At 40.5% G+C, this 14971-nt stretch overlaps 1 protein-coding gene across 1 annotated transcript; it reads left to right on the top strand.

Annotated features, from left to right (window-relative positions):
- The first annotated feature begins 1423 nt into the window (after window positions 1–1423).
- LOC122666257 (DNA damage-repair/toleration protein DRT102) lies at window positions 1424–2380 on the top strand. Its single transcript, XM_043862420.1, has one exon. It carries the CDS (start codon window positions 1445–1447, stop codon window positions 2372–2374), a length of 930 nt encoding a protein of 309 aa, XP_043718355.1. The 5' UTR covers window positions 1424–1444; the 3' UTR covers window positions 2375–2380.
- Window positions 2381–14971: the final 12591 nt, after the last annotated feature.

The following is a 14971-nucleotide window of genomic DNA, read 5'->3' on the forward strand; positions in this document are numbered from 1 at the left end:
CTTCTTCCTCCTCTACAACCCCAAACCTGATTATATTCCCATGGGAGATAACCAGCTTCTTCCCTTGTCTTCTTCTTCTTCTTTTCCCCTTTACTTTTAATTTATTTTGCTTAACTCCAGCCATGACTAACCAGTAGCAGCATCATACCATCCCCTGTTGTTTTCTTTCTCTGGTTCTTCCCTATTGCGAGCTCCATTTCTTCTTTCCATTTCCCATCAATCCCTGAAACCCCTCTTTCTTCCATTTCGTTTTTATTTTTTTGATTCTCCTTTCAATCACCTGAAACCCATTCACCACAACCCACTTCCTCTTCAAAAAACCATCTTCCAAAACCCATATGAAACCATCGTTCGTACCCCATTTGTAAACTTCTTCTTCGGAATTACCTATTTCCTTATTCCTCGTCTATTTCTTTTCTTCTTTTCCCCAATCGAAATCCCAGGTCCCATCGTCTATAACCGAATCCTAGTCTTGGTTCATCACGCTCGATTGTGATTTTTGGTGAAAGATTCTGCAGATGCTCCATCTTCGATCACACCTAGCACAGTCAGAAAAATCAATGTTGGTGCTGCTGCAGATTACGTTGGAGAACTTGTATCTGGTTTTATTTTTATTTTATTATTCTTTTCATTTATTCTTCATGTAATGGTTTGTAATTAAATCCCCCATCCCCTTTGTTCGATTTGTTTTTTCCTTTGTTCCTGATCAGTCGCCGGTAGCTTTGCTCCTATTGCTGGCTTTGCAGGTCGATCATCTGTGTTGCAGTTGGTGCTGGTGTTGTTGGTGGGAGTAATAATTATGTTAGTGGTACTCATGTTAGGTTTTATGCTCTAGAATTCTCTTCATTCCTCCTTGTGGCATGGTTTCATTCCATCGAAGGTTTTTGATTTTGGTTTGATGGCAGCCACATTTTGGGGTTGAAGAAGAAGAAGAAGAAGAAGAAGAAGAAGGACGGTGATGGATTTTTTTATTTTTTTTAACAATTACCATCCCAAAAAGGCATTTTGGTTCTAGAAAATTCGTGACAATGGTACACTGTCACGACTAACCCCCACCGTTACAGAAATAGTAACGGTGGAATCAGTTAGTGGTTAGTATACATCAGAGTGGGTAACAGTTGTTTGAAAATTTTTGGAGGCATAATAGTAGATAGTAAAGATTTTGGGGTGATAATTGTAAAAAACCCAAAAAAAAAAAAACATGCGGTGCTTTTGCATTAAACAGTGTCTTTTGTATTATTAAAGACCCGCTCAATGGAATATTTTATAGACAGTGGCAGTTCCGTAATTCCATCCAAAACCCAAGCGTCTTTCAATACTTCCTCCGCGCCTATTTCCGTGACAGTCCATCTCCAGTCTCTCGCGTGTCGTTGACTCTCCACTCCCCAGTATCTAGTTTCTATAATCCTCTCTGCAACATCACCCACCACCATCATCATCACCCATGGCGCCAGATAGCACCCGCCGTCCTCTGAAGATTGTCGCCGGTGCTGATGCCTTCGGCTGCAACCTCAAAGACGCCCTCGTCGCTCACCTCCGTTCGCTCGACATCGAAGTTGAAGACATCGGCACCGGAAAATACTACTCCATCGGTGAAGAAATCGGCCGTCGCGTCAGCAGCGCCGCAAACTCTGATGGCACTGCTACCATCGAAACCCGTGGCCTCGTCGCTTGTGGCACCGGCGTCGGTGTCTCCATCTTCGCCAACAAATTTCCCGGCGTTTATGCCGCCACATGTGTAACAGCCGGCGAAGCTAGCAACGCTCGATCCATCAGCAAATGCAACGTTCTTGCTGTCTCTGGGATGAACACCACCCCTGAGACTGGCATAGAAATCCTCAAATTTTGGCTTGAAACCCCCTTCAAATCCCCTTGCCCTGCATCAGGCAACAACCCGTGGCCCCAGGAAATAGAAACCTTCCTCGACGAATCGATCTCCGAGATGTCAAAGATCGGAACTGAGGAGCCGGAGAAGCAGGATACATGTGCGATTTGTTGTTTGGCTAAGAACAGGGAGTTTAGCCCTGTGGAAATCATGCCTGGTGGGTCGATGAAGATTGTCAGAGAGAGCCCAACATCGGCTATTGTGAGGTTTAAGGCTGGGAGTGTTGAACCGGCGCATCATCATACGTTTGGGCATGATTTGGTTGTGATGAAAGGGAGTAAGAGGGTTTGGAATATGAGTAAGGGGGAGAAATATGATTTGGGGGTTGGTGATTTCTTGTTTACCCCTGCAGGGGATGTTCATAGGGTGAAGTATTTTGAAGATACAGAGTTTTTCATCAGGTGGGATGGACATTGGGATATTTTCTTGGACGAGGAACTTGATGCAGCCAAAACAGCAATTGAGAAGGACTTAAATGCGTCTGTGTAACGTCTTTTGTTTTTTTTTTCCCCTTTTATTTATGAATCTGAGTTTGTGATGATGTGTTTTATGTGGGTATTTGTGATGACAACTTAGTATTTTCCTGATGATGGTGCTGTTTGTTATTAACGTTGCTTGCTGTTAATAGTAATTTTATATTGAAGTTGCCTTGTGTTTGAGCAAATTACTCCAATGAATTTAATTATTTGGTTTCGTGGAAGTAAAATTTAAGCTTGTGTTTGAAACCTTCTCCATGGCCTCACTTCAACATGACAAGCTGCGAGATCTCAATGGTAGTTGCAGAGCAACCTCTGCTTCCTCTCTGCAGAGTCTTACTTCCATGAAAGATGGTTAAGACTCTGGTAGGGAAGCCCAGAACATGGTTGGCCGTGATCCTCTGCTTCCTCTCTGCAGAGTCTTACTTCCATGAAAGATGGTTAAAACTCATAGCAGGGAAGCCCAGAACGTGGTTGGCCGCAAGGAATCATGCCAAGGCTGCAGTGATTGTGACTTTGGAGAAGAAGGGTGATTCTGGTTGTGATTTGGAGAAGAAGGCTGCAGTGATTCTGACTTTAGAAGAAGGGAAAGTTAAAGCCAGAGAATGAATTGCCAATCTAGGCAACGAGGTTTGAACCGACAATAGTGGCGGTTTGAGTGCCAACAAGGTTGGTGGGCAGGAATAAGAAAGGAGCACCGCTCGTTCTTTGAAAGTGTAAGCTGGGACCTTTATTTTTTTCTTAAAGAAGTGACGAATTAGAGGGCATCTAATGCAATTCTAGATGGCTAGGAGACCAACTAGTTCCAATAACCAGGATCCGCTAGGGTTGGATGAATTGGCTAGGTCAAAATAGATGAAATTCTGAAATTAGGAGTAGGGGTAGATGGGATATAAGGTTTGATGGTAGGGTTAGGTTGAGAGGGTCCTGAGATGTTTTATGGAGGTTTAGTATATAAACAAAGATGAATATCAAATTAGGGTTTGGGTTTATGTGTTTTGGGAAAGTGGAATGAAGGAGAGTCTAGGGTTTAAAGTGATCACCTAGGGCTGGGACCAGAATCGAGTTTCCCTTATGGTGAAAGGGAAAGATCAAATCTAGAAAGATGGGATTTTAATGAGTGGATTGGTCTGGACAGGATTTAGGGTGTGGGGAATGAAGCTCGGGTGTGGGGAATGTTAGGGTTAGGTTTAGAGGATTAGAAGAAGGGTTTGGGGTTGGGGGTTGTACTTGTTGATTGAACTGATGTTGAATCCAGTAGCAGAAATCCCAGTAGTTGAATTGAATCTTCAAGCTATCGGCTAGGGCAAAATTGAAATAACTTAGATACTTGAATGCAGATCGATGGAGAGAGAGTCAGTGAAGGCTATCTCAGCTGGAGTATCTCACCCTCACAACCTATCTCAGGACAGTGACAATTAAGGAAAATTCTTATTCATTAAATCGTGGGAGGTTCTCAAGAGTTCTTACATATATATAGCCTTATGGCTTTAAGACTGGACAGAAATCAAACTCTAACTGTGACGCAAAACTTAACTAGGACTCAAAATTGAATTAGGAATACTAACTAGGACTTCTAACTAGGATTCAAACTTGCACTAGGAATCCTAATTAGAATTACAATTCCATAAAGGACTGACTAAAAAATAACCAATTAAAATACTAACTTCAACCCACAATTTTAGCTGCAGGTGTAGTGATTCCCCTACACCACTTGATGGCTACTCATGCTGGTGTAGGGAAGAATCCCTACACCTACGGCTGGTTTTAGACAGCCAATCTGCATCAGCATCCTTTTTTATTTATATCTAGCCTTTTCTTCTCTTGGTTTTCTCAAGACTTGTTTTTCTGAGTTTTTTGTTTTACTCTCAGCATCCTCTTCTTTTTTAAACTATCATTTCCTCTTCTTTTTTTAAAAAATAATAAAAAAAAAAAATTCTTAAGTATAATAATACTCAGATTATGTTAAGCTGCACCTGATTCATTTACCATTTTGTTAGATTTTACTGTTGGTTAGAACATTTGTTGGAGTTCAGTATGTCTAACATGATTTTTATTATGAAAACATTTATGACCCCTCCCCAGACCCTGCAATGGCGGGAGCCTCATGCACTGAGTACACCTTTTTGTTCAGGTGGGAGGATCCCCAGTCCGTAAGATTGAGAGGAAGTTGGGCAAAGAGGGGTTTGGTCAGGAATTTGTGGGTTGTCGTGTAACGGGAGAGAATGAGTGGTCAACAGGTTCTGGGCCTATGGAGGTATGTAATCAGGAAAATTTAACTGCTAGGAGTTTGTTTAATGTTCTTCATCAGTGGTACCGGTGTGTGTTCCATTAGGTAGTGCTAAAATTTGAACATAGAAAGCAACAAAGGGTGTTATTATGATCCTCCATATGAGTGGCAAGTTTACAGGTCTGTTTGTTGACTTGGATTATCATCACCATTATTATTGGTGTTGTTGATCTTTAATTATCTCGGAAATAGATGCATATTTGTTGTTGAACAGCAATATTGGTGACAGTCATTGACTGCCAAAAGTACACTACAAGGGGAGGCAAGGGGATTATCATGTAATGGTTTGATTCATACTCTTCTGTCAATATTTTGGTCAGTCAGCCAGTTTCTTCTGCTTTCTGTCTCAATGATTCGGTGATTTCCATTGCCTGGTATGGAATTTTATTACTACTCTTCATCCTACATGCTTTTGGTTGTTTTTTGTTTTCCATTTGTCTTGAAGAATTAATGAATGGGTGGATGAAATAATTCCTACATATCTGCAGGTTATGGACATGTTAGGGTCAAGCTTATGGGATTCATGGAATTCTTTAGGGCTTCATACAATCTGGCATCTCCTCCTTAGTCCTTACATAGAATCTTTGATTATTTGATTGGGTTATCTTCACATGCAAGTAACATTCTTTATGCCATGGACCACTGGATAAGGGGTTTTTTTTTTTTTTTTTTGAGTTAACTTCATCTTTAACTGTAGTTTAAGTAGTCAATCTAGATGAACTTTAAATTGGCCGTGCATTTTCGTTGTTTATCATTTATACACCTTCTACTTGACATTTTCTTTGGTACAATCTTAGTTAATTGGCTGGGGATGATTTAGAACATCTGAATCTGAAAATGTCATGTGGAATTGGCCCCTACTTGCTCCCACTAGAGCAACCTCATTTTTATTTCTCATACTTTTTTTTTTCATGTAGATAGGCATGATTATGATGTTTGGCATAAAAGAGTAAAAAAAACTTGAAGCAATATGGCTGAAAACGGAAGCATGTGTCTGACACTGAGAGTTTGAGCAACTTCCTTGCTTACTTTGGACTAAAATTTGGCTATTGAGATGTATGTAGTCCTTTGGTACATGGAATAACCAATGTATTGCCAAGTGGCAAATAGTTAAGCATTATACTTCACTAGGCATAATGATGGGGAATAAAACCCTAAAATTAGAAGTTCTGAGAAATTTGAGAAATGCACAAATGGTCTCAGTTATTTTAGACAACTATATTATTTTTTGCATGTAGGAATTTGTAGCATGGCTATGTATTTGAGTTGTCTACTATAAGATATATATGATGCTGTCAAGCAAAAAAATGGAACAGGTGCCTTTGCTGTGCACTACTATTGCATATGTTGGTGGATGGACCAGGTGCATTTGTTTATGTACCATACTTTATGCAATTCCTTGCACAAAAAAAGTGTATAATCTGCCAATTGTTACAGTATAAGTTCTGGATCTCCATTTCAAACAATCAAACCGTCTAATAAACAATCCATCCTCTCCACTGTTTTATGAGCAAGCTACTATGGCCTTTGCTCTGCAATTGAGTAACAATGGTGAGAACAGATCTTATTGTCCAAGGAGATTTGGGATATTAAAAGAACTAGAGTCAAATATCACTAGGAATCATCTAGGGTTGAGGAAGAGGATGACATAAGATGTTTTGACCTCTAAAATCAACAAGGTTATCTTGTATGATCGTATGATAATTGGTTTCAACTTTCAACACTAGCTTTATATGTCAGGGTTTAATCTCAGAGGGTAAAGAAAGGTTCGTGAGGATTTGGGCACTCAAGCATGGACACTCTGTTTTGAATTCAATTTTTGATTTAATATCTTCACTATTGAATTCTATGCTTTTGTGTCTGAATGTGTGCAGTGACCCAATACACTCAACAGTCTTATAAAGTCAGCTACTATTTTCCATTCTAGTGGATAAACAAGAAGTGGAGAGAAAGATTCCATGTAACCTCAATGGCGACTGCCGGAAGCAGATGAAGTGTTATGTCTTGAAATGCTGGCTTCAGTGAGAGTTGAGTTTTGTAATAAAATAAGAAGAAAGAAGAGGGGAGAAAGAGAAGAGAATTGCTGCAACAGGTTGGGAGTCACAGTCGTAAGAATGACTGCCCCCAAAACCATCAATAGATAACAAAATAATCAATAGACAATAGGGTAAATCCAAAAAGACCAAAACACCCCTAAGGGAGAAGTCGTGAATCACTAATTCACGACTCTCTCCCTCTAACTACGACAACTTCTAATTCTCCCCCTCAAATTGGAGCATATATGTTAATCATGCTTAGCTTGTTACAAATATGATCTACTCACACTCCCCAAAGACTTTGTAAATAAATCAGCAAGTTGCTCCCTAGTTTGAACATGATGAGGAAAGATAATCTCTTGTTGCAGTTTTTTACGAACAAAATGACAGTCAACCTCAATGTGTTTCATTCTCTCATGAAACACAAGATTGGTAGACATATGAGTGACAGCCTGATTGTCACACCACAGTAACATAGGAGAATCATCATCAAACCCAAGTTCTGCCATCAACTGTCTAATCCACATTAGTTCACAAGTGTCATGTGCCATAACACGATACTATGACTCTGCACTGGACCAAGCTACAACGGTTTGTTTCTTGCTCTTCCATGAAACAAGATTTTCTCCAACAAACACATAGTAACATGAAGTGGATCTTCGATCAACTGGAGACCCTGCCTAGTCAGCATCAGTAAAACCTTCAACCCTCCCATGACCATGATCAGAATACAGAAGACCACGGCCTAGAGCTTTCTTGATATAGCGCAAAACCCTTATAACTGCATCCCAATGAGACGTCCAAGGAGAGGACATAAACTGACTCAGTACACTGACAGGAAAGGAGATGTCTGGCCTAATCACAGTCAAATAGTTGAGTTTCCCTAGCAGCCTCCGATACTTCTCTAGATCATCAAGGATGTCACCACCATCTGCCACTAGTTTCAAATTAGGATCCATAGGTGTATCCAATGGTTTAGATTCCAGTAATCCGGTCTTTGAAAGCAAGTCAAGTACATACTTTCGCTGTGAGAGCAAAATTCCTTTCCGTGATTAGGCTACCTCAATACCCAAGAAATATGTCAAACGTCCCAGGTCTTTAATCTGAAATTGTTGTCCCAAATGTGTCTTCAAGCTCTCAATACGTGAAGAATCATCACCTGTGATAACAATGTCATCTACATACACAAAAAATATCCTCCCTGCATCAGAACACTGGAAGAACACCGAATGATCACTCTTAGACCGAGTCAATCCAAACTTCAACACAACTTCAGTAAACCGGCCAAACCATGCCCGTGGCGACTGTTTCAGCCCATACAACGATTTCTTCAGCTGACACACCTTACCAGGCTCCCTCTGAGCAACAAAACCAGGGGGTTGTTCCATATACACCTTCTCATGGAGATAACCATGCAAGAAGGCATTCTTGACGTCCAATTGAAACAAAGGCTAATGATGTGTAGCAGCGAAAGAGAGAAATATATGAATCGAAATAAGTTTTGCAACAAGGGAAAACGTAGCCAAATAGTCTATACCATAAACATGGGCATAGCCCTTAGCAACAAGACGGGCCTTCAACCGAGCCATAGACCCATCGGGATTAACTTTAACCACATATATCCACCGGTAGCCAATTGCGGTCTTATTAGGAGGTAAAGAAACAAGGTTTCATGTCTGATTTTCCTTCAATCATAGCAGCCCTCCACCCAGGGTCAGACAAGGGTTCGACAATAGGCTTAGGAATAGGATGACTCTTAATAGTGGATAAACAAGCAACAAAATTAGAGGACAAACCAAAATATGACACAAAGTTATAGATAGGATGTTGGGTACAACTCCGAACACCCTTATGAAAAGCAATAGGAACATCTAAATCAGAATACAGGAGTGGGAGGTGAAGTGGAAGTACCTATTGGAGGATCAAGATCTAGAGGCGAAGAAGACGTGGTAGAGGTAGCGAACCGCTTGCTATATGTGTCAAAGGCTGAAATGCAAGGTGTTGGCTCGTCAGAAGAGCGACGATGAAACACAACAGGTGGCTGAGTCGGAGGTGGCGCTGCTGGCAAAGGATCCTACAAAGGAGAAGATTGTTTGACAACATAGAGGGGCAAATCATCGTCCAAATCTGAAAAAGGTAGCAAAGACTCAACAAAAGGAGTGGACTCAAAGAATTTGATATTAGCAGTAACAAAGTATTTCTTCAAATCAAAAGTTAGCAACGATAACCCTTTTGAGTTTTAGAATACCCCACAAAAAGACATTTAAGAGCCCTAGGATTCAATTTAGAGCGATCAGGACGACGATCCCTAATAAAACAAACACTCCCAAAAACGGTAAAGCAAACAAAAGCTGCGAAGGAAACAATAACGAATATGGAATACTCCCACACAAAACCGAAGAGGGTAGACGATTAATAAGATAACATGCTGTCAAAACAGCATCAGCCTAAAAAATTTTAGCTACTTTCATCTCAAGCAAAAGAGAGCGAGTAACCTCCATTAAATGCCTGTTTTTCCTTTCGGCCACACCATTTTGTTGTGGTGTGTCCGCACAAGAGGACTGATGAATAATGCCATGTTGAATCATAAATGTAGAAAAAAGGAGCAAAAAAGTATTTTTTAGCATTATCAGTACGAAGAACTTTTAATGAAGTTTGAAATTGATTTTGAATTTCAAGAACAAAAGCACAAAAAATAGAGAATAACTCAGAACGATTCTTCATTAAATAAATCCAAGTAACTCTGAAATAATCATCAACAAATGTAACAAAGTAACGAAAGCCTAACTGAGAAACAACCGGACAAGGGCCCCAAACATCAGAATGAACAAGAGCACAAAGGTGGCTAGCCCGTTTATTGACTCTAGGGGGATAATTTACACGGTGAAGTTTCCTAAATTGACTTGACTCACAATCAAGACTAGACAAAGACTTAAAACGACTATCCAAAATTTTCAAACTCACCAAGGAAGGATAACCCAAACGACAATGAATCTGATGAGGAAGCGCCACACTCGAACATGCCAAAGCTGATGTGTCTTCAAGCAGATACAGCCCCCCAGATTCACAACCTCTACCAATCGTCTTCTTCAACTTGAGATCCTGAAATACATAATAGCCAGGGAAAAAAGTGACAGAATAGTTATGAGCTTTGGTAAACTTGTGAACAGATAACAAATTAAATGGAAACTTAGGCAAATAAGAAATAGAGGATAATGACAAAGATGAGGTAGCATGCACAGTGCCTGTACTCTGAACTTGAGCTAAAGACCCATCAGCTAACACTACATTGGAAGAAGACTCACAAAATGAGGAAAAAAATACCTGGAACCCCAGTCATGTGATCCGAAGCACCTGAATCAATGATCCAGGGACGAGAAGTGGATGAGAGGCATGCAGTAGCATTACCTGTCTGAACCAGAGTAGCGGCAGAGAACTAAGATGACTAGGAATTCTGAAACTGAGCATACATTACCTTGCATTATTGTTGTATATATTATTGTATGGTTGTGCGTGGTTTAATCGCTCACTAGGCTTGTGGAAGCTCCCTCGGGAATCCTTTTTTCAAATATGGATGCAAGATTAGAGGAAACGGCGGTAGACACTGATTTTTGTCACCCCCTTTGGCGATGATGACGACGGGACACGGACGATGGACGGCGCACCTTCCCTCTTTCTAGACCCCGAAACACCTGGCCCATGGACCCCCAAACCATTAGAGCCCATTTTAGGCCCAAAAACAAAGGGAATAAGGCACTGCGCTCCCGTGGGGATTTCCACAACGTCATGAGGGGGTGTGACATCAGCTTGCTGACGTCACCCACGGCGCTGTGGAAAAGTCCCCCACGGTGCCGTGGAGGACTTATCTGACCAGGAGAGAGAGGGGACCCCTCCCTCATTTCCCAAGGATTTTTGGGTAGAGAGACCCTCCCCAAGTGCTTTTCACCCTCCTTTTCTCCATTTTTCACCCTCCTTTCTCCTCTTTCTTTGATGAGAGTGTGAGTGAGTGAAGCCTTCTTTGGTGTGGATAGATCCTTCAATTATCCTTCCAAGCAAAGAGCATCACCACTCTTAGACATTGTTATCCCGTCAGTGTATGGCTAGCAATTGAAATTCATTTATTTTAGACGTTACTCTGCCTGGTTGCTCCCCATCAATTCACTTGAAAGAGCTGTTACTCTGCCCAGAAGGAATCAGCGTCAGCCCACTCGTCTCTCTCCCATGAGCCAGGGGAATATAATCGTACAGGTATAATTACTGCAGTCTCATCGTTTCAATGTAGCCCTTTCGTATTTCATCGTTTTAGTATATGTTTTTCATGTATGTAACGTAGTTTATTATGTTCTAATTTAATTTACAACGTTTGAATGTAATTCATAACATCCATCCCCGTAATAAAAGAGAGAGAACATTCGTCCTTATGTAGCATCTAAGATAGAGAGACCGGCTTCGGTCGGGCGAGGTGGGTGCCTAACACCTTCCCACACTCATAACCTGACCCCTTACCCGAACCTCTGGTCAGACCATTTGGAGTCACGTAGCCCGATTCCGTTCACAACGGATAGGGCTACACTTAATGGGTCCTAGGCCTTAACCCTGGGTGGCGACTTCACAATATTTTAGTATGTTATGCATGATCCCAAACCCCTAATATTATTTCTAAACATTAACAATATTATCCGTATTAATACCTTAAATGTCATTAAGGCAGAGGAACCTCCGGATCCTACGGAGGACCACGGTACTTACAGTGGCGACTTCACTGGGAGTGAGAGGACTAACATCCACTCGAGGTCAAACTTTCTAAAATAGATGCTACTGACAAATGATAGAATACTCTCTCCAAGCTTCTGCATAAAAAAAATATATATAAAAAAAATGATAATATATATATATATATATATATATATACAATAATATATGTGTGGCTAACTCTTGTGTGTACTAACCGCATCATGCATAGTGCTTGAAGTGAAATCAGACGGCGAGGGTATTCCCTGTCGTGCCTTTACCCCCGGGGAGGTGAGACACGTCATACTAAGTACTCTGAGATCGGATGATAGCCGCTTCCTGTACCACTTTTTGCACGCACACACTGCATGGGAACCCCTTTTACCCCCGTAGTTAGTCATTGGACCTCATGAGTAGTCATGGGTAATTCGCGGCGAAGCTACAACCCTTGATATTTACTGTACGAGTTTAGAATCACCAGCGAGGGTAGTCACTAGTGTGTTGTGGGGTGCTTTAGCCACCCAAAAAAGGCACTAGCTTGATTGCTCTGAGATTGTGTGACCTACTCTCTAGGTATATCAAAAGGACCACGTACCTACAATTCGCAATCACGAGCGATAGGTATATCGGTTCTGTCAAGGGTGACCTTGTTCTGTCCTATTAAGCCTATTCATTACATGCATCATGTAGGAAAATAGACCATATATGATTAAGGCACGCAACGAACTAACCCTTGGTAGCTGTAAGAAAAGATCGAGTCTAGCTGATGATTAACCTGACTTCAATACGAGACGCCACCCGAAGTAAGGAATCCTGATTAAGAGGAATCTCATCAGGTGCTACATGAATGTTAAGGACCGTATCAATATCAGGATCCTGAACTCCAGCAGGTGTAACCAATGGCATAGTATGCCCCACATCCGTCTGAATAGGTAGAAGAATAGGTACTAATGTACCAACCATGTCACTATCTTGAACAGTCTGAGAACAATCATTCTTTTCGGCCACATCAAATTCCAGAAACTTCGCTGTCTATGAGTCCACAATTCTAGTGCCTCCGCAGGGATTATAAAATTTATATCCCTTCGAATGATCTGCGTAGCTAACAAAATAGTAACGAGTAGTCCTAGGATCCAACTTGTTTAAAGTCAAATAATATAGTTTTACTTCTGCAGGGCACCCCCAAACTCTAAGATGGTTTTTGGGTTTAGTAACTACATGGTTAAGGATACAATGAGTAGTTTTCAAAAACTTCTCCCATAAGAACTTAGGTAAAATTTGTCTTACTAATCATACTCCTCACCAGTGCGGTTATGTCTTTCGGCGATACCATTTTTCTCAGGACTTCCTGGCATAGTAAATTAACCAACTATCCCAGAGTCCTCTTATTATTTGGCAAACAGGCCCTTAAGCTATCCAGCATCGCCATGTCTGCCATAATACTCACCCCCACGATCAGATTTAACAATTTTAATAACTTTCCCCAACTGTTGCTCAACTTCAGTCCCAAAAATCTTGAACTTGTCAAGAGATTCAGACTTTTCTTTAATTAAGAATAGATAGTCATATCGGGAGTAGTCGTCTGTTAAAAGTGATGAAATAAAAAATTTCTACACAATGTGGCTGAATAGAGACCACTGATGTCAGTGTGAATGACCTCCAACAGGTAAGAACTATAGACTACAGTTTTCTTCTTTATCTTGGTCATCTTTCCCTTACATCAGTCTACATAAGTTTCTAGATCACTTTCGAGAGTAGGTAGGATGTCAGACTTTATTAGCCTTTCTACTCTTGCCTTAGAAATATGACCTAACATCTTATGCCACAATGTGAAAGATCGTTCTTTAGGTAAGGGTCTTTTGGAAATAATATTTTCAACATTATAGAAGGCGTAGATATCATTGGGAGATAAACACAGTCTATACAATCCATTGGACGTAATGCAGGAACCAATTTTATTTGAAACAAATTTATCATACTGTTCTTTATTTCAAAATGGTAACTACCAACATCCAACACTGAAATCGAAATTAAATTTCGCCTGAAGGATGGTACATAAAAAGTATTTTTTACAGTCAAATTAAAACTAGAAACTAGTAATAAAATGATATCTCCCACGAACTTTACGTCATTCATATCCATCTTTCCCTATGACAAGCCTTGATTCATCCTGATTTGGCCTCTTCCGATTTATGAATCCCTGTATGGTAAAAGCAACTTAGTTAGTTGTCCTGCCTTCTAGCCTCCAAGAACTGGATGAGGCTTATGATAGATTGGATTCACAAACAAAATCCAAAGAATCGTTACGTGATGGCTTGGGTTTTGATAACCAAGTCTTGTATTTGTTGCAGTCCTTCTTTACGTGACCTTTCTTCTTGCAAAAGAAGCAGCGATCACTCTCTTTCTTGAAAGAGTCTTTCTTGGGTCTCAAATTGTTAATCCGATTGCACTCTTTATTTGCAGACTTATGAATATGATTTTTAGACTTTTCACTCTCATGGGATTTGAAAATAACAAGTAGTTTCTCTTCCTCAGATACAACCCTAGAAATAAGGTCATTGATACTCCAGACACCATCCTAGGAAAGGTAGTTGGTTTTGATGATGTCAAAATCAGAAGGTAGGGTATTAAGAACTTGATGAACAATCAAGGCATTAGGAAGAGCAATATTCAAGGCTTTGATTTTGGTTTGATAGTCAACCATCCAAACAATATAATCCCTAACACCCCCAGAACCATGATATTCCATATTAAATAGCCCTTGCAGAAGTCTCCCAATCCCAGCATTCGATGAAACTTGGTATCTCTTGGAAATTGCATCTAGCAATACCCTGGTAGTACATTTATCAGGTAGACCACTCTTAAGGTGTTTCGGTATCGACCTCTTTATAGATAGTACAGCTAAGCGATTACTCTTTTCCCATGCAGAATGCATAAATTTTTCATCCTCAGTACTATCAGCTGTTAGGTCCATTGGTTTATCTATAACAAGAGACGTATGCACATTTGCCATCTCCATGGCAAACATAATGTCCTCTTTCCACTTCTTAAAATTTGACCCAGTAAGAATTTCAGTAGTGACCATGTTATTGTTGACAGAAAATGTGACTGAAAATTTAAACAATGAACAGTACAATAATCAGCATGATGCAAGTACAGCTTGAAACCTTATAAGCTAATGAGAATTTTACACAAATCATTGTGAAAACACCTTTGGGCTGAATTCCCAACATGCAATTGTAAAAATCCCTACATACCAGTGGCCATGGGAATACAACTCAACTTTCAAAATCCGCCACCTTTGGGTGTGCAGAATTCTAGGGTCAGCCTATTCTCATGCATACTGCCTATGTATCCCCTTCAAGTACCAATACATGATCACCACCTTTGGGTGTATGACAACACATCAAAGTTGAAGGACATCCCTCAACTGTATGAGACCGGTGTTTCACGAATCCAACAAGGAAGGTCGCTTTGGCGGCTGTATCTTGTCGAACCCATGGAACCCTCTGTTGGGATTTTGCAGAATTACTTGATCCTTAAACAATTTGTG

This window comes from Telopea speciosissima, chromosome 6 (assembly GCF_018873765.1).
Source record: "Telopea speciosissima isolate NSW1024214 ecotype Mountain lineage chromosome 6, Tspe_v1, whole genome shotgun sequence".
NCBI classification, from domain to species: domain Eukaryota; kingdom Viridiplantae; phylum Streptophyta; class Magnoliopsida; order Proteales; family Proteaceae; genus Telopea; species Telopea speciosissima.

Coding starts and splice junctions, on each gene's coding strand:
- LOC122666257 (XM_043862420.1), top strand. CDS start 1,445: ATGGCGCCAGATAGCACCCGCCGTCCTCTGAAGATTGTCGCCGGTGCT.